Below are 19,869 nucleotides of genomic sequence, written 5' to 3' on the forward strand. Positions count from 1 at the left end.
GACCTCTCCCTGGCAGAGTTCAGCCCACCTGTTTCCCCATAACCTGGCAGGACCTTCAGTCTCTCTACTGCTCTTCCAGATAATGTAGGATGTGCTTTTTCAGGTAAAGAATGACTTTTCAGTGAGGGGGGTTGGTGTGGTTGGTCTACATTAAAATTTTAGATAAAACAAACTTCCTGCTTCTAAATTGATATTTTGAGTAATAACACCTGGCAGTAAGGAAGCATTCACCTCAGCTACACCTCATTTATCTATATTATATATAGATATAGATATAGATCTATCTATCCATATATCTGTATGCCCGTCCTTATTATCTACTATCAGCACCAAAAATACCAAAACTTCCTCAACACCTATATGATTAAATGTTGATTCTGTGAAAAGAAGCTTTGCACTCTCAAGACCTGTTAACTACCATAACATACGGATGATTTACAGTGGCTCGCAATTTTCCAAAGGGTCCAGTTACAAGTTAGTGCAGTGTTTATAACATTATAATTGTTTTGTTTGTTTTGTTTTGTTCTTTTGGCCGCACTGCGCAGCGTGTAGTATCTTAGTTCGGGACCAGGGATCGAACCCGTGCCCCCTGTAGTGGAAGTGCAGAGTCTTAACCCTGGACCGCCAGGGAAGTGCTTATAACGTTATAATTTTCATAAGGGAATTTAAGAACCTTCCCATATTGGACCATTCTGTTTATCAAGAGAAGACTTAGGATACCTGCTGAGATTACGATTTCCTCTGAGAACTGCTCAGAAATGAAGGCAAACAATCAAACAGTTAAAGAATTACACTTAGGGCTTCACTGGTGGCGCAGTGGTTGAGAGTCCGCCTGACGATGCAGGGGACACGGGTTCGTGCCCCGGTCCGGGAAGATCCCACATGCCGCGGAGCGGCTGGGCCCGTGAGCCATGGCCGCTGAGCCTGCGTGTCCGGAGCCTGTGCTCCACAACGGGAGAGCACAACAGTGAGAGGCCCGTGTACCGCAAAAAAAAAAAAAAAAAAAAAGAATTACACCTAGAGTTAGAATTACACTTAGAATTGGAATTATGGGTTCCCTACCCCAATAGCCATATCACTTGCCTAACCTCCATCCCTCCTCACCCACCCACCAACACACACATACATTTTTTTTCCCATAAACAAACCTGATTTTTGCACACCTTGAAGTGGCAAAGTTCTTCAGAGGAGGCTGGGTCCGCCTCCAGCCCCCGAGGTCTCATTGCTCTGGCCATGGTTTGGTTTGGGCACAGCACAAAGCAACTCCAGCCCACAGCACATGAGAGCATATCTGTCAGGATGCCTCTGGCAACGCTTTTCTCACTTTAAAGAAGGGCTTAATACAAGGACAATTCTTTTCTCTACCTCTTGACTTTGTCACTGGAACCAGAGGAGCCATTCAGGGACCAAGGGGACAAGCTCCAGGACACAGAGATAAGAGTAACACATGTCAATGGAAGCCATGGAGAAAACAGATATATCCTGGAGTCTAAAGTCAACCCTGAAACTATAGTAGTTCCAGACATCTTGTTTTATTGAGTGTATCTTAGCTGGGATTTTCAGGATTTGCCACAGAGAGAATAGAGACTTTCTGCTATTGTGTCAGGCATTTAAATTCTCTTTAGTTGAAGAAACAGACTCACAGACATAGAAAACAAACCTATGGTTCCCAAAGGGGAGAGTGGGGTGGGGGAGGGATAAATTAAGAGGTTGGGATTAACATATACACACTACTATATATAAAATATGTAACCAACAAGGACCTACTATAGCACAGGGAACTCTACTTAATATCTTGTAATAACCTATAATGGAAGAGAATCTGAAGAAGAATAGATATATACATATGTATAACTGAATTGCTATGCTGTACACATGAAACTAACATGATATAGTAAATGAAATATACTTCAATAAAAAAATAGAAGAAAAAAATAAAAAAATAAATTATCTTTAGTTGAGTTTCTGCCTATAAAATGCAACATGAGATTGGTTTACCTTTCCATACATGTTGTGAAGAATACAAAACCAATAAATTTTAAAAGGATTAAATACAATATAATAGCTGTTATGTATTAATGCACATAATATTGTCACATAATTCTTTTTCCCCTGTGCTAGCTCCACAATTTGCTCATACTTATTTTTATGTAGTATGATATATAATAATTGCTTGTTTATTTGTCCTTCTCTCCTTTCTAAGATATATGAAGGTGGGAACACCTTATTCTTTGTTTTCAGAGGCTTAGCACAGACCACAATTCACGGTCAGGCCTTAACTCTCCCTTGTTGAATTGAATTCAATTTTATCAATAATGAAAATGAATATGTTAAAGAGTACCTTCCTTGGATGTTCTGCAAGGCATAATTAGATACTAGAGATTTTGCTACCTAGAATTTATAACCCCAGTGAATAATATCAAGTTGCATTGCACAAACATGACAAACACTAACCCAAATTGATCCTCTTTTCATATTTCCTCTCATTTCACAATGTTGATATTCTTCACCCCAATCCATTTTCACATTTGTTAATGACACTTCCAAAGTATTTTATTGAATTTTTTTTTTTTTGGCCATTTTCACTATCACTGCTCTACCTCTTTTATCCCATTAAACTAGCTTAATGAATTTCCTACTCTTCCAGTAGTTTCTAAAGCTACAATTTTAATCACACAACTTCCTTATTCAAAACCTTTCAACAATTCCCCACAGTCTACAGAAAAAAAAAAAAAATCACACTCTTCAACTTGGCAATATAAGTTCTCCTACAGTCTTTCCCCAAACTACTGATATCCATTATTGATCCACAAGTATCTTATACTATGTCCCATCTAGTCTACTTACTGCATCTTTTCCTAGAACATGCCCCATGGAAGACCCACCATACCTTTGGGCTAGCCATTACTACTTTATGTCTAATACATGAATCCTAATATATAAAATTTACTTTCTAAAACTCTCCAAGAAGCTCTTTCTAATACTCCCATAATACTGTCCCTTGTACCATGTTCTACTTTATGGGAGTTATTTTGCATGTCTTATATCTCCCACATAATATAAGCTCAAGGATGGTATGAGCGTGGGATTGTATCATTCAAGTACCTCATATACATCATCCTAACTCATATGGTAGCAGGCATAAGTTTAATGTGAACACAATTTGAGATGCACAGAGGAACTTCCCCTCACTTTATTATACGGGTTTACTAAAAGGAGATATTTCTTGGAATATGTAGTAGAAGTTACAGAATCAGCAAGTCAGAGCAACTTTATAATGAACATTTTAACTAGTCTTTTTTCTAAAAACACATTTAATTATATATTTCTGTAAGTGACTAGAGTATGTTTCTCTCCTACCTGCCATGTGGTAAAGAGATGTATTATAAGCTTCTTTCTGATACTGAAGAGGAGAATGAAGTGAAATCAAAAGTGTTCATTCCATTGGACAAAAACAGCAGGTAAAGATCTGACTCGGTAAATAGAATAATAATTGGAATATACACGTTTTGGAAGAATGTGCCTCCTTCTATTCAAAGACTTGGAACATGTTTAGATAACTGTCACTGATATATTTCACATAGTTTTTATTCCTCTAGAAAATCATTCTATTCACACTAACACTGCAAAATTTAACATACTCAACTATTATAAGCACCGTTCCTCAATAAAAAAAAAAAAACCCTGTTTTTTACAGTATTTAAGACCAAAAGAATTCCTTCTGTTCATCCCAATTATATAAGTATTACTACCACCACTACCTATCTGATCTTTTCAACACCTCCACAAGTCTCTTGGACAAAGGCACTGCTGGCTGTCAAGCAGACTGATGGCTTTCACTGAGCAGCCCTATATGTAAAATTCAGAATTCACTTTAACAGTCATTTGAACTGTCACTGTATGAATTATGGACTGAAGCACATTCTGCTTTGCCATTTCAAAAGGAAAGCTTCTTGTGAATATTAAACTAGAAGTGGGAACGGCATTTTCAAGTCAAATGATTTAAACTACATACCTGGGTTTAGAAGGAGCTTTAAAAAACTATTTTGTTTCCATGGAGAAAAACATCTCAAATTCAAATGATCTTGTACTTTTATTATAATAATGTATATATGTATGTATGTGGTGCACATATATATTCATAGCTGTGACTTTTTTTTCTTTTAAAAATATCTTCCTTATATTACAGAATTAAAATTCTTGGAACCTTTGTGTAAACCACGTGTGTTAAATAATATAGGAAGATCCAAAATGAATTGAAGACATGACTTTTTCCCTAGAAAGTTATATGTTATACCTGAAATAACATGTCAGTAATTATAAAACAACATCATGATATGTAAAATATATTGAATAGCCTGAGAGATTTCAAAGATTTCATTAGTAACTCTGGCTCTGTGTTTGATTTTGGGTCCAATCATGAAGCAGGGGGATGACGTGAACAGGAAGAGATGCCAGGAAGCCTCAGAACGTGGTGTGATACCAGCAAAGGCAATGAAGTGGATATCAGCATGGGAGGTGGGGAGTGATTTCTGTGAGTAACTACAATGACTAAATTTCAAAAAGCAGTTTAGGAAAAATTAATGAAGATATTATGTGCTCATAGACTGGAAGAATTAATATTGTTAAAATGTCCATACTACCCAAGGTAATCTAGAGATTCAATGCAATCCCTATCAAGATTCCAATGGTTTTTTTTCACAGAAATAGAACAAACAACCCTAAAATGTATATGGAATCATAAAAGACCCCAAATAGGCAAAGCAATCTTGAGAAATAAGAACAAAGCTGGAGGCAACATGCTCTCTGATGCCAAACTATATTACAAAGCTATAGTATCAAAGCAGTAAGGTATTAGTATAAAAACAGACACTAGATCGATGGAACAGAATAGGGAACCCAAAAATAAATCCATGCATATATGTTCGATTAGTTTACAACAAAGGAGGCAAGAATATACAATTAGGGCAAGGACAGTCTCTTCAATAAATGGTGTTGGGAAAATTAGGCAGCCACGTTGAAAAGAATGAAACTGGACAACGATATTACACCACGCAAAAAATTAACTCAAAGTGGATTAAAGACTTAAACATAAGACCTGAAACTCCTAGAAGAAACCATAGGCAGTAAGGTCTTGACATAGGCCTTGGTGATCATTTTGAATCTGACACCAAAAGCAAAAGCAACAAAAGCAAAACTAAACAAGTGGGACTACTTCAAACTAAAAAGCTACACAGGAAAGGAAACCATCAACAAAAAGGCTGCCTACCAAATAGGAGAAAATATTTGCAACTGATAAATCTGATAAGGGGCTGATATCCAAAACATATAAAGAATTCATACAACTCAATAGCAAAAAAGCAAGCAATCTGATTTTAAAAATGGGCAGAAAATCTGAATAGACTTTTTTTTTTTTTTTTGCGGTATGCGGGCCTCTCACTGTTGTGGCCTCTCCCGTTGTAGAGCACAGGCTCCGGATGCGCAGGCTCAGCGGCCATGGCTCATGGGCCCAGCCGCTCCGCAGCATGTGGGATCTTCCCGGACCAGGGCACAAACCCATGTCCCCTGCATCGGCAGGCGGACTCTCAACCACTGCGCCACCAGGGAAGCCCTGAATAGACATTTTTTTCAAAAAGACATACAGACGGCCAAAAGGCCAAGGAAAAATGCTTAGCATCATTAATCATTAGGAAAAAGTTAAACAAAACCACAGTGAGTGGGGTGGTGGTGGTGGTGGTGGGATGAATTGGGAGATGGGATTGACATGTATATACTAATATGTATAAAATAGATAACTAATAAGGACCTGCTGTATAAAAAATAAAATAAAATAAAATTCAAAAAAAAAATCAAACCACAGTGAGATATCACTTCACACCTGTCAGAATGGCTATTATCAAAATAACAAATAACAACTGTTGGAGAGGTTTTGAAGAAAAGGGAACCCTCGTGCACTGCTGATGGGAATGTAAATTGGTGCAGTCCCATGGAAAACACTATAAAATTCTTCAAAAAATTAAAAATAGAACTATGATATGATCCAGCACTTCCACTTGTGGGTATTTATCTGAAAACAAGAAAACACTAACTCAAAGGATATATGCCACCCTATGTTCATAGCAATATTATTTATAATAGCCAAGATATAGAAACAACCTAGGAGTCCCCGATGGATGAATGAATAAAGAAAGTGCAACAAATATATATGTGTGTGTGTGTGTATATATACATATATATTTCAGCTAAAAAAAAAAATGAAATCTTGCCATTTGTTACAAATGGTGTTGGGAAAATTGGGGAGCCACACTGAAAAGAATGAAAATGGACAACAATATTACACCATGCAAAAAGTTAACTCAAAATGGATTAAAGACTTAAACATAAGACCTAAAACTATAAAACTCCTAGAAGAAAACATAGGCGGTAAGGTCCTTGACATAGGCTTTGGTGATCATTTTGAATCTGACACCAAAATGGTGTCAGATGGACCTTGAGGGCATTCTGCTAAGTGAAATAAGTCAGACAGAGAAAGACAGATAAAATATGATCTCTCTTTCATGTGGAATCTAAAAAAATAATAAGTTTTTTAAAAAAGAAAAAGCTCATAGATACAAAGAATAGATTGGTGGTTGCAGAGGGTGGGAGAGGGAGTAGGAGAAATGGGTGAATTGTTTGTTTTAGTTTAAATAAATTGATTTATTTAAAAGAAAAAACTGGGCCTGCAGTTTGAAGACATTGAAAATGTGTTTCCAGGAAAAAAAAAATTAATGGAGGAGTCAGTTAATGAAGAACATTGAATACTGGGCTGAGCATTTTAAATTTTACATAATAAGCATCAGTGACATGAATATTATGTTAAAATTATGTTAAGAAGATTCTGATGAAGATGCTCAAGTTGAATGAGACTTGAGCTGGCCATGGAGATTATTGGAGGTGGGGTGCAAAGAACAGGCTTAGAACAATGAAGCATGCTAGCAAGAGCTATATTAATTTAAATAAGAAGGAATGAAATGCTACCGATAAAGAATAGATGGAGATCAAGAACTAACTAAAAAAAAAAAAGAACTAACTAAAAAAGCAAGCTGAAAAATAATACAAAACTATGGTGAGTTTTGAAATGCAGAATTCTGGAGGATTATAATGATATTGGTGATGGTGGATAAACTAAAAAAATATTCTAGTTTGAGGTTATTTGTATCAATTAATTAGCAACCAGAAGTCTGCTATAAAAACTATGTGCTTAATATATATTTCTATGTATATGAAGATATATAGGGCTATATAAATAACTAAATTCAGGATATTTACAAAGTCTTTATATAATGTTAAATTGTATGATATTTACTTTAGGTATTTGGGAAAATAAATGAATTAATCTAACCTTTGTGAGGAGGTGAGAATAACTACAATTCAGTCTTGTGTTTTGGTTAGAATCTTCGTAGATTCTCCATGAAGTGAGTCATCCTACCTACTATTGAGTACATTTATACTTCCGGTTCACAACGAAGAATATAACCCTAAACTCTTTGCATTCTTAATTATCAATCAAAGCCATCTATATAAAAAACGTTTTTAAGGAAGATTACATGACAGACTCAGTAACCTCAGGAGTTTCTCTTTTTTTTTTTTTGTCCTAAAATATGTATCTGAAATACATGTATGTGTGTCCTGTAGATCTACTTTAAGTGAATAATTCTTTCTAGTTATATCAGCACCTGACAGTGAGATGTCACAAAAGTCTTATGAAATTTGCTCTTCTTTTATGACAGGAAAGTGGGTGAGGATATTGTACACTAACCAAGATCCACGGGACCAATGTCCTTTCAATTTGAACACCAAGAAAAGCTGTATTTCTCCTGAACTGCTGGTTTATTTCTCATCTTATGTGACCAATCATGTCTTTGCTCTAACTCTGTGGTCCATCTCTGGTAACTACATAGGAACTCATGGAATTCATATCGTGTACCAACTCTACACCTGATTCATTTTCACCCCCTTATTATATTTTTCTTCAGCTGTTTTTTTTCTATTTATGCTATTGCACATAGTTATGTGAACCACTGCAAATCTTTTTTGGAACAGGTGAAACATACTAATAGGTACACCTAAATGTTAAAGCCTCCATCAAGTAATTTGACATTACCACATTTAGATGTCATAACATCTCTGCAAGAGGATTTTCATGATCACCAGCACAATTACTGAGAAAAATGAATTTCAGGTGGGTACAAATACCTTAGGGAGTAGAAGTATAAGTAGAAAACCCCAAAGTTCTACTGAGAAACATAAAAAAAAAAACCTAGCCATATCAAAAGAAAGGTAATTGTTGTGAATTGTTGTGACTCCTGGGATATCAATTACCTTTAGCCTATTTCTACTATAAATAAATAAATATTTAAATAAACAAAATCTCTGCTTTGTTTGTTTCACTAATTTCCTATTTCAATCCACTTTATTTAGACTGTCAAAAGAACAATGCTCTATATGGAGAGAGGAAAAATTATTTTCTCCCAGGAAATATTACCAACTTCAAAAATTCCATATCTTTTCTCGAGTTACTCATTGTGATGCTAACTTAAAGGGATGCAGATGCTATGTGATTCTTTTACCCTTCCAAAGCATTCACATTTCTTTGTGTTTTGTTCCTTCTGTTATTTCATAGCATTAAATCACATCTGTTTAGTGTAAACATAGGGGGTAGGCATAATAATTAGATTCTGGTTCTAGCTCTTAGGATTATGTAATTTGGAACAAGTCATGAATTTCTGTACCTCAGGACATTCATCCTGTAAGAAGGGGAGGATACCAGATTCCTCAGAGCTGGTGTGAAGATTCAATGAAATAATACATGGGACATGCATAGACCAATGTGTGGCGTTCTATACCTTCTTCAATATCATCACCTATTTTCACTTCATCTTCTGTATTTTCAGTAAAGAGGTGGAATAGCACAGGAACTCTTGTGGAGAGATAGGCAAGAAATAGAAACATCATACAAAAGCTTCCATCTACAATTTGCCAGTGTCATCATCCCATGGTGTGGTCGTGACTAAAGTCATTGCCATCACTCCTGACTGGAACTTGTGCAGCTTACTAATCACCAGATCCGATTCCTAGGGGATGGAGTGGTATTTCAATTTCTGACAGACCTGACACAGCAGGCTGTCCATTATTAAACCACACATCTGGTCCCTCTTGTTAATAACTGGTTGTTTGCAAAATGTGGACAATCTGCAAGTCTTCCCACAGGGAGTTAAATGAGGTTGAAATGTGTTAACCCACTTTTATCCCTATTCACACAGTGATTTACAAGATGGGCTAAGTGTGCCCCCGTAATAATTCATCATTCTGTTTCTGTGCAAGGTCCACTGCAAGACGGCCAAGAACAAGCTGTCCTTTAGTCCTTAGATTCACTGGTTTTTGGCTTTGTGTGCAAAGTCCATTTCTTGCACATACATAGTGTGAAAAGTAGAAATAATACAACTCTGAGTTTAAGAAAGGCGCACACAGAGGGAAATGATTCTCACTCTTTAAAGCCATGGCATAATTGCAGTAGTGCTGAGAAGACTAAAGCACAGTCCAAAGAGAGGCCCAGTTACGAGTCTGAACAGGAAAGGGGTCCAAGAGTTGAGACTTGCTGTCAGGCAACAGTGCCCTACAGACCAGCCAAGCTTGGCAGCCTGGGTTTCTGTTTCTACTTCCCTTCACTGCTTCTATTTGTCGAAAAAAGACAAAGATAAATATGATCAATCCAAGACAAAATCGGGGAGAGAAATCTCACTGCCCCCGGTCACCCTCTTCCACGGATCCTCTTCTCAGTTTCCGCAGGAGTATTTCCCCCTACTCCTTCCCCCCCTACTCCTCAGGTGACTAGGACTTTCCAGCCTCTACCGAATCCCTTTCCCAACTCCAAACCCATCCCCACTTCCCAGCCAAAGAGGACAGGTAAATCTAATACCACTGGAGCACTCAGCTTACACAAATGATTTACTCTTCTGAGTATGTGCAGTGGTTCTTCCTTCCCTTGAAATTATACTACATCTCAGATTCTCCTTAAGAGAATCTAGTTCTGATTATTGAGGAATCAAGGTCAGATATTTTGAATTCACTCTTCTGCTTCCAGATGATCAGATATGAAGGACCCAATGCCATTCTTACAGCGCTTTCTTGCCTTCACAACACCTGGGTTTTTATTTATCTTCTGCAAGCACATACATGGTCACTCTTGCACATGAGAGATATGCAATCAAATATCACAGTGGCTCAGGGTCATGCAATACCCAGACACTGTAACAAATTATGAGGCCAAACATACATGAACAAAGATTTGGGTTGGAGCGATGGAGGGACCTAAGGAACCACAGCCTATGCTCTGTAATACATGAGTGTATAACAAAACAACAGTGACATAATACAGAATATTAGAAAAGTTATCAATATTAATGATTGTTTTAGGCAAAAGAAAACTAATAATGTGATTTGGCTGGCAGAGTAAAGCTCATGATTGCAAAATGTGGCAAATTTAGTGCTCGCTTCCGCAGCACATATACTAAAATGTGGCAAATTTCTTCGTTTCTACGTTAATTAGAATCGAAGTACAATAATCATTATAAATGTGTATTAGGTATAAATATTTAATACGGATTATATTAAACGTTTGACAGATTAACAATGTTCTATATTTTATTGAATTGCAAGGGTAAAATATCTATGCTCAGTCTTTATAATTTGTTCATAAAGTTTGGTCATTTGCGTACAACTTTAAAAACCTTACATACCACCACCATGACTACCAGAAAGAAGTTTCTGGCTCAGCTTAACTTTATCCACTCTACTTGGGCGGTACACTCAGTATGAAAGGGGACTCCCGCCCACCACCTGCTTCACTCACATCCTAGTTTTTACTACTCCACACAGCCAGGTTGAATTTGTACTGAGGTTGAGATTTTCTCAGTGCTACAGATGCACCTTTTTCTTTTTACTCTGTTCTCCAAGTAGTTTTCTCTTAAATTGCAACTTGATTGCTGTCTAATGATTAAGATACTTGTGAGAAAAAAAAATCATGACCTATTAAAAAAAAATCCCATATCCAGTCAAAAATTGTCAAAGAGTCAAAGTAATTGTCCTTCTGGATTATTACCTATTGTTTTGATTACTTTTACAGAGAAATTTTAAATTAGCAACTTAAGACTCAGGAAAAGCATTAGTTTAAAGACATCTTGATTGAAGGTATTAAATACAGCTCAGAAAAGGCCACCCTTATTAAATTTCAAACTATAAATATACAAAGCTACTGGTTAAATTTCACTGTAAAAAGTATTTCTTCTTGTTTCATTTTCTAAAGGCAACTTAGACAAGCATGGCACATAAGTAAGACAACGTTGGCAATACATAAATACACTAATAAAAACAGATGAACCATCAATGACAAAATGATATATAAACATATAAACGATAAACAAGAGCATGATTTTTTTTGCTTTTTTTGGGGGGGGTGTATAGTTCTTTTACAATGTTGTGTTAGTTTCTACTGTCCAGCAAAGTGAAGTAGAGTTCCCTGTGTTATACAGCAGGTTCTCATTACTTACCTATTTTATACATATTAGTGCATATATGTATAATCTCCCAATTCATCCCCCCCCCCACTTTCCCCCCTTGGTGTCCATACGTTTGTTCTCTACATCTGTGTCTCTATTTCCGCCTTGCAAACCGGTTCATCTGTACCATTTTTCTAGATTCCACATATATGGGTTAATATATGATATTTGTTTTTCTCTTTTTGACTTACTTCACTTTGTATGACAGTCTCTAGGTCCACCCACATCTCTACAAGAGCATGATTTGAAAAAGCCAATAAAAGTATCGCATTCACTATTAACCTAGCTACAGGTACACGTGATGACTAAAGATATTGTCAATTTTTATTTGGTACCAATAATGAAGACCAAAATAAGCTTTCATTTGTATTACTTCTCTTACTACCTTTCAAATCTATTTTTGCAGAAGTTAAGTTACATTACTAACAGAGAAGGAAAAAAGTATGCTAATTCTGATAAAACAATAAGTTAGCTGAAATCATTTTCTTGGTCATCCATCTGGATTTATGTCTTTCTACCCATCCTCTAGACTAACTTGAAGCTGCAGTGGAGAAGCTGTTTAGTAGAAAGTTTAATCTCCTTAAAATGTCACATACCTTATGTGGAAAATGAAATTGCTACATTCCAACTTCCTTCACCCAAGATTTATTATACATAGAGGTATCTTGAGAAAAGTGTAATACTCACAGAAGAGGTATTACAAATAAGTAACCATATACAAAAAGTGGATATATAAGAGTGGTTAAATGGAATCAAACTTTAAATTCCAATAAATTTGAAACGCCATATTTCAATTTTATTAATAAGAGTAGGTAAAAAGAAAAAATCATATGTTTTTATATAAAATATGAATGTCTGAATTATTGATAACTATTGAAAAATAATAATTATTACACTATCTTTTTCTCTGCATTTTATATATTTTATATATATATATATATATATATGTAAAGTCAATTTTTGCACCATTACCTACTTCACCAGTAGGTAATTTTTTATTGCCTTATTCAAGGAGATTTCTCTTAATATAATAGTGCTAAAAGACACCGAATAGTCTGGGTTTTCTGATAATAAGTGCTTAAATCATTTTTATAGATATTGCATATGCATGGTTGGTTCCACTATATAATTAAACAGTAAAAATAACATTTCGTTCTTTTTAATAACAATTAAAATATTTTAAAAGTATATTTACTGACCTGAACATAAAAACTTAGAATAAGAACTTTATATTAAATGGCCACTTTTCAAAATAATATATAATTTAATAAGAAAGATAAAATTGGTAACACATAAATGTGCCAGATGCCAATCCAAAACCCATTTTCCCAATTCAATTTGATTATATAAAGTCATATTACATATTTTCATTGTATGATATCTAAACTTACACATACTCCAAAAGCTATCCAACATTCTCCCCATTTTATAAATACTTCTTAAACTATTAATTGATTGAACTGTACCCTTTGTTCAATCTCTTTTATGTTTTCAATTACTACAATGCATTAGGTGACTTGCTTGCATTACTTTTAAATTCCGCCTACAAAATATGAAAGATATACTTAAAATTACTGGAGTTGCAACACCTGACCAAATATCTGAAAACTAGAATAATGTTAATTAAATAAATGGCCTGCTCCGATATGACTGCAACTGAGAATTGTCCATTAACAGTAATTTATCCACAGCTGTGATAATTTATCCACATCAAGTGCATTGTGTTCCAAACTTTAAAATTACTGAGTCATGATGAAGGATGAGAAGGGCTTGTCCTAACTGCCTAAAGGCATTTAAAACCTGAAATTTACCAATCTTTAACTGTAAGAGAATATTCTAAATTTTTATTGCTTTATGAATCTTAGAAACATTAAAATAGAAAAAAAAAGTATTTTAACACTACAACAATTTTACATATTACAGAATGGCTCCCATATAAGATCAGTTAAATTCTGTCTCTACTCATATTGGTTTCAATCATAGAGTAACTTTGATGATATTAAGTATTCTAAATATTAAATTCAAAGTATATTAAGATTTTGAGCCATCTCTAATATATTGATTTTAGCTACTGTATTTTCAAGCCAACACTGAATATCCTATCTACAAATGCTGGATGCTCTTCTTGACAGTCTTAAAACAGAAATTCTGCAAGGATATCATCATAACATAAGCAATACTTTCAACATTCTGGGGGAAAATTCACCTCTAATTATATCTGTGAACACCTCCTGATCAAGCCCTGTTTCATTTTCTTTCTTATATTCTTCCCAAAGCCTAACTTAGTGAGTCCCTCAGATGTAGCATGTATTCAAATATTAGCTGATTGGATAAATGACCATTAAAGAAATATTATACAAACCATTTAAATTAGATTTTTGTGTTCTATTCAGGAGGCCAAAAAAGTAAACACGCATTATATATACAACAGACATCCCTAAGGCATAAGCAGTGTTGTCATTTAGCAACTCTCAAACTTATTCATGGCCTCCCAGAACTAACATTATTCCTGTGCTAAATTATCTTCACTGCTCTAACTCTTTTCCCTTCCGTGCTACTTAGAACAGGATACCAGAATGCAAATAAGGGAGAGGTAATTATGTAAGGACGCACTGACCTATACGTTACATAGTCATTCCATATATTTCACATAGAATACAGATCTATCACATATACATTATACATATACATACATATTGCATGTATTTTAAGTGTGTGTCTGTTTCCCTACCAAAAGGTGATACAACATAAACGCAAGTGAATTATACAAGGCTAGTTCACAGACAATCTACGGTGTGGAGTACACACTTCCTGTATCCTGATAGACCCACCAATATTCCCTCTGTAACAATACCCCTTCACACATCAGTGATATGCCTCACTCATTTTCACATGCCAGTCCAACATATCCTACTAAGATTGAATTTAAAATTCTTAAAATGAAGGGCAGGGTAGAAAGTGTCTACTTTCCTATCATCTAATTCCCCCGTCATTTCTAGGATGTGACTCTAGATGGGGAAGGTACCCAGCCTGATCCAGATTCCCCCAGAAGAAGACCTTGAGTTAAGGATCAAAGCCTAAATAGTGTATTTGGGAAATGATACAGAAAATACCAGTTAGGGAGAGGGGGAAGGAAGCCAATAAACTCGCAATACCGAGCCAGTTATCACCGTGAGCCAACTAGAGCTGAGTCCCATTGGACACAGTGTAGAGAACATGCTCCAGAATGGTCCCAACCAAGGAACTAGGAGGCTAAGGTATTTGTCTAACAAATCCGTATTTACTCAGTGGCCTTGCTCTCCAAGAGACCCTGGTGTGCACCTGAGGCCAGGAGAAAACAAACAAAAAACCTCAGACAGGCAGAGGGTGTTCATAGAAAATATCCAGAGAACATGGGCAGAGCGCTAGATGCATCTGTTGTTAGAAACTGTCTACTTATTCCTGTATGAAAGACTGCTTCCTCCTCGACTCTGCAGGAATTGAGTCCACAAGATAACTGAGCAGAATAAAATTGCTATTCAGCCTTAATCGCAAAGAGGAATTTGTGACAATACTAAAGACAAAAGAGATGACTTTACTTATTGCATATTAATTTAAGATTCTGAAGAAAATTTTAAAAGTTGCAAACTTCAAGTCGTAGGTGAAGAAGGGAACTAACATTAAGAGCACCTCACCTATGCTAGATGCTATAAAATTATTCTTATAAGTTCAAATTTAATTAAGTGGAGGGAACTTCGGAGCTTCTTGAGTAATTTCAGTCACAAAGTCATCTTTACAGTTGTAAGATATATCACCAACACAAGTATTTAATTTCTCAGAAACTGAGTTTCCTAGTCCTTAAAATAATTACCTACAATTCAGGGACTATGTGAGGATCGACTGAGATAACACATATCATAAGTTAACATATACATGTGTTTATATATATATATATAGAGAGAGAGAGAGAGAGAGAGAGATAGACATAGATATGTTACCCACACACATACATATAAGCATATAACATATAGCATAGTTAACATATAGCACTCGCCAAGTACTTAGTACCAACTAAGTGTTAGTTTTACAGAAATATCTTACAGAAATAAGATTACTGAATTTCATAATGGCTGAATGACTTGCCCAAGGCCACTCAGGTAGTGAAGAAATAAGCATAGGATTGAAACCTGGGTCCCTATTAATCAAAGGCTCTTGTCTTCGAAGATGGACAACTAATAGAACCAAAACAAAGTTTTCACGGAGCCACAAAATTACCTTTAAAGCGGACCCACGTTTGGTTCAGTAACAATACCTCATTTTAACAGTACGTATGGCCTAATTTTAAAGCTAAAGTTGGTCTAGCATAAACTTTCATTATAATACGTATTTTAAATAAACGTGCAAAACTTTTTTTAACATAGCAACGACTCATTTAGGAAGCAGTCAACTAACCAAAATTCTTAATTCCTGAAATATAACTTCAGCACCCCTAGAAAAGTGAAGGCAACCACATGGACAATTAGCATATTGGATACGATGCTAAAAAAACAAACAAACAGTGCTACCACCACCAAGTCCAAAATGTGTACTTCATGTGCTCAGCCCAACTCACACTTTTCCAATGAGGATTTCTATTCTACACGATGATCCTGACCTCCTGAAGTAACAAATACAGATCCAATTACTATGAACACCTCACTGTACTTGATGAGCCATTGAGCTAAGTTAATATAGTTTATCTAAATGTCAATTAGCATTGAAATTTGTTTAAATATTCTTTTCTTCATCTTCAGTCAACCAGAACACCTTACATTCCAAGCATACTCGTAAACTGGTATTTGTTCTTTAATTTTTTTACCAATATATATGTTTTTGCCTAAAAAGAAGAGATTGAACTGAAATATTATCCTCTACAAAACATCCATACCCCTTTAAATTACTAACATGAGACCAAAGAAGAAGTCCACAATTGATGCTCAAGATAAAATCCCCCGTGTGTAGAGTAGGGGTTGGTATTGAGAGCTGAGATGGGAAGGAAAAGAAGGAAGGTATTTCCCAGTGGTTGAATAAGGAGATTCTGAATGGGACCAATAATGGATATTTTATGCAATTAAAATAGAACATCAATACCAAACTGAACTTTAAGGAAACATTTCAGTTGAGTTGAAAGACTACTTAGTATACACATATTATTTTTAAACAAGGAAATGTGGCATGTGATACCTAAATGATTATTCTGGAAAATACTAAATTCAATGAAACATAAACTGTGCTTTTTAAATAATAATAAAACATAGCAAGAGGAATTCCAGAAGTTTAACTAGGCAAAACAGTGATGCTATAGATAAAACACATGAGCAACATTTTGCTAATAATAATATTTTAGTTTTGAGACTTAGTTTTAATTTTGTGACATATACACTATTTAGGTTAAGTACGTTATTTATGAAAAGGTTGGATCATACTATACGAACACCACTATTAGTAATAGTCATAGTTACCCGTTCAAAGTGAGTATTTTCCACTGCCAACGCTGTCATTTTCACTAACTACCTGTTACATATTTAAACCAATTGTCTACCTGCGTCTTCAAATGTTTAAAAAGCATAAAATTCCCAGTGGCAGGAGTCTTGACACCTAATCAAGACAAGACTGACACGGAGTAAGTAAACAGGTGGGTGCAGGTGATTTTAAGTTTCTAACGTGCTTTTTCAATCAACTTGGATGCATTTTCGAATTTGGTTAACAACACCTAAGAAAAAAAAATGAAAATTGACTGGCACTGATATTGCGTGCCATTTGGATGTAATTGTACCTCTCACGCCAGCCTCATACACACCCTAAGAAAGCACAGATAGACAAAAGAATAAGCACAAATAAATGCAACAAATACATTGCAGGGATCAGAAAGTGAAAAGGCAAAGAGTTCCTTGCCTACAGCAATTGCTCTAGAGAGTCAAAATGGAGAGACACGTCAAAGAGTCCCTTTTCCTCCCTCTCCCAGCCTCTGGCTCCTTTCCCTCCTCTCCCTCCTTTTCCCCTTCCAGCCTTCCCATCCCTCCCTTTTCCAGCTGCATCTACGGAACCACACTGCAGCACACCACTCACCTGTCGTCGTTCTGCCATCCTTGGTCCCCTAGCAGCAAATCCCGAAACCTGTACCTGGGAGGCAGAGGGGGCACTTCGCTCTCCAAATCAACCATCCTTCCTCAAAGAGTGGGAAACGTAAAACAACGAATGGAGGCGAGGAGGACAAGAGAAAGAAAATATTGCGGAGTAGAGGGCGAGGACTAACGAAATGCGGGAGATGGGCTGGAGCAGGGGAAGGGGCCTGGGATGGGGGAGGGGGGTCTGCTCCCAGCCGGAAGCTGAGGCTGAAAGGGGCCGGCTCCTCTCTCCTGAGGGTGTGATGGGGATGATGCAAACCCAGCCCAAGAGCAAAAGTCTGGCTCTGACAAGAACCAGCGCTGCCAAGGAACCGCCCCCAGGATCGGCGCCGCCTCTGGTCCCCAGGACTCGGGGGAGGCGGGAATGCAAAAGTTACTTCGCCCGAAAGAAAAAAGAGAAAAAACGCGCGGTGCCTAGAAAGAGGGGAGAGGGGTGGGCGTGCGCTCAGCGTTAGGGTGAAGCACTTTCCCTCACGGCGGGCGGCGAGAGCCTCCTCAGAGGACAGCTCCGGGTAGCAGGTCTCCTCAGGCGGACGCCCCGCACGGCCGCGCAGGCGCCGGGGGTCCCGGGGTTGGAGTCCCCGCGCGGCGGACGGGCTCTCCCCGTGGGCGGGGCCGCCACGGAGGCCCCGCCAATGAGACGCCCCTCATTAGCATGACGGTGACGGCGGTGCCTGGGGAAGACCAATGGGGGCGAGCCTAATTAGCGGGTTCCAGGGCTCCAACCCCCTCTCTGGAGGAGGAGGAGGACACGCGCGCGTGGAGTGTCCCCAGGTCCCCCAGCTCCTTCTCCTTGGCCGTCTCCAGCCAGGTAGGCGGGGTAGAAATGGCACGTTCCGGGAGAGGGAATCCCCGCTCCCAGCCCCAGGAAAGTCTTAGTCTTTTTTCTCACTGACTGAAAGCAAGGGAGGTGTTTCCCTGATCCTGGAAGAGAATGAAGGGCCACTTTAGGCCGCTGCAGAGAAACGATTAATGCAAGGAGGATGACATACTAGGAAATGAGCGCTGCTGCTACTCGTGGTGCTGTGGGCTTCCAAGTGGCCTTCACCTTGCCAGGTGTGCTCTTGTTAGTGGCCCACGCGGTCAGAGGAAGGATGAAACACACAGCCTGTTTTTGAGTATGGACCGCAGCTTATGGGAACCTGCTGTGTATGCAAGCCCTAGTCCTATTTGCCTATAGTGTTTTTCCACCAAGAACCGATTCCATCAGGGTACGTACAGACACCAAATATTTCCCCCTCTGAGAGACTCGGGCCTGAGGATACAAGACTGTATCACGGCCCGTGCCCTCAGGATCTCATCGTTTGCTTGCAGGAACAAGCTTATAAATGAAGTGATACAATATGAGACACAGTAATCAAGCAACATATAAAGAGTTTTGGAAATACCTGTGAGATAACACACTTTTTCATGCAGGGAAGGGTCAAGACATAGAAAGTGAACTAAGACTTCTATGCTAGTTTGCAACTTACTCAAGGGAAGGGAAGAAAGCAATGGAGTGAGGAAAGAGAAGCCTATGAGTAGAGGCAAAGGGATATTTTTAAATGTTTGGTTTATTCGGGAGACAGTGATTAATCTGGTATGATTAAATTCTCAGTGAGGTCATGTAGTGGAGGGCTTAATACAGAACGTTAGAAATTCAAGAAGAAATCAGCAAAAAGGTAATAACATAAAATAGAATGAGTACCTACCTAAATCTGAAGAATCAGTGGAAATAGATGTCTCTGTCGTCCAGATCCAACCCATTCTTCCAGACCCATCTCAAATGACATCTCCTCTATTAGATTTCCTGATGCGTCCAGCTGGTTAAAATGCCTTCTTCCTTTGAACCCTTCATACCCTCTGTGAGTATTTTGCTTGTAGTGCTTATTATATTATGGCCTGCTGTGCATTTTTCTACATCTTATCCCCCTTCCTGTGGCTTATCTCTCTAGGACAGTGCATTCAAAATGAGTAAAATCTTAACAATGTTGAGATGCATTAAAAGCTTTTAAAGATAGTAAATTAATCTTTTTTCACATTTGCTTTAGCTCGAAAGTTGTGTATTTATGTTTTTTTGCATAAACTTTTGTCATCCCTTTGCCAAATGAGAAAGTTATATCACTACATTGCTAGTTGGGGGGAGA

General features: G+C 37.3%; 2 protein-coding genes across 10 annotated transcripts in view; one reads left to right on the forward strand and one right to left on the reverse strand.

The window, feature by feature from the left end:
- Nucleotides 1-19,869, reverse strand: part of KCNT2 (potassium sodium-activated channel subfamily T member 2) — a 413,914-nt gene that overhangs the window by 358,915 nt on the left and 35,130 nt on the right. For 3 of the 9 annotated variants that reach the window (XR_007476555.1, XM_033415453.2, XM_033415454.2), the window contains exon 1: nucleotides 17,685-18,365. The exons of 1 other annotated variant lie outside the window; for it this stretch is intronic. Coding sequence is in view for 7 of the 8 variants with exons in the window: in XM_033415453.2 (XP_033271344.1) it covers nucleotides 17,685-17,779 (95 nt within the window). In the remaining variant the exon portion in view is untranslated. Of the gene's footprint in view, nucleotides 1-17,684; nucleotides 18,366-19,869 lie in introns of those variants that run through there. 5 more of the 9 variants (XM_033415451.2, XM_033415452.2, XM_004285091.3 and 2 more) reach the window with 5 other exon arrangements.
- The window catches only part of LOC101271984 (complement factor H), a 125,022-nt gene continuing 123,638 nt past the window's right edge, over nucleotides 18,486-19,869 (forward strand). Inside the window, exon 1 of the mRNA XM_049708179.1 lies at nucleotides 18,486-18,554. The gene's annotated coding sequence lies outside the window, so the exon portion shown is untranslated. The remainder of the gene's footprint in view (nucleotides 18,555-19,869) is intronic.

This window comes from Orcinus orca, chromosome 1 (assembly GCF_937001465.1).
Source record: "Orcinus orca chromosome 1, mOrcOrc1.1, whole genome shotgun sequence".
NCBI classification, from domain to species: domain Eukaryota; kingdom Metazoa; phylum Chordata; class Mammalia; order Artiodactyla; family Delphinidae; genus Orcinus; species Orcinus orca.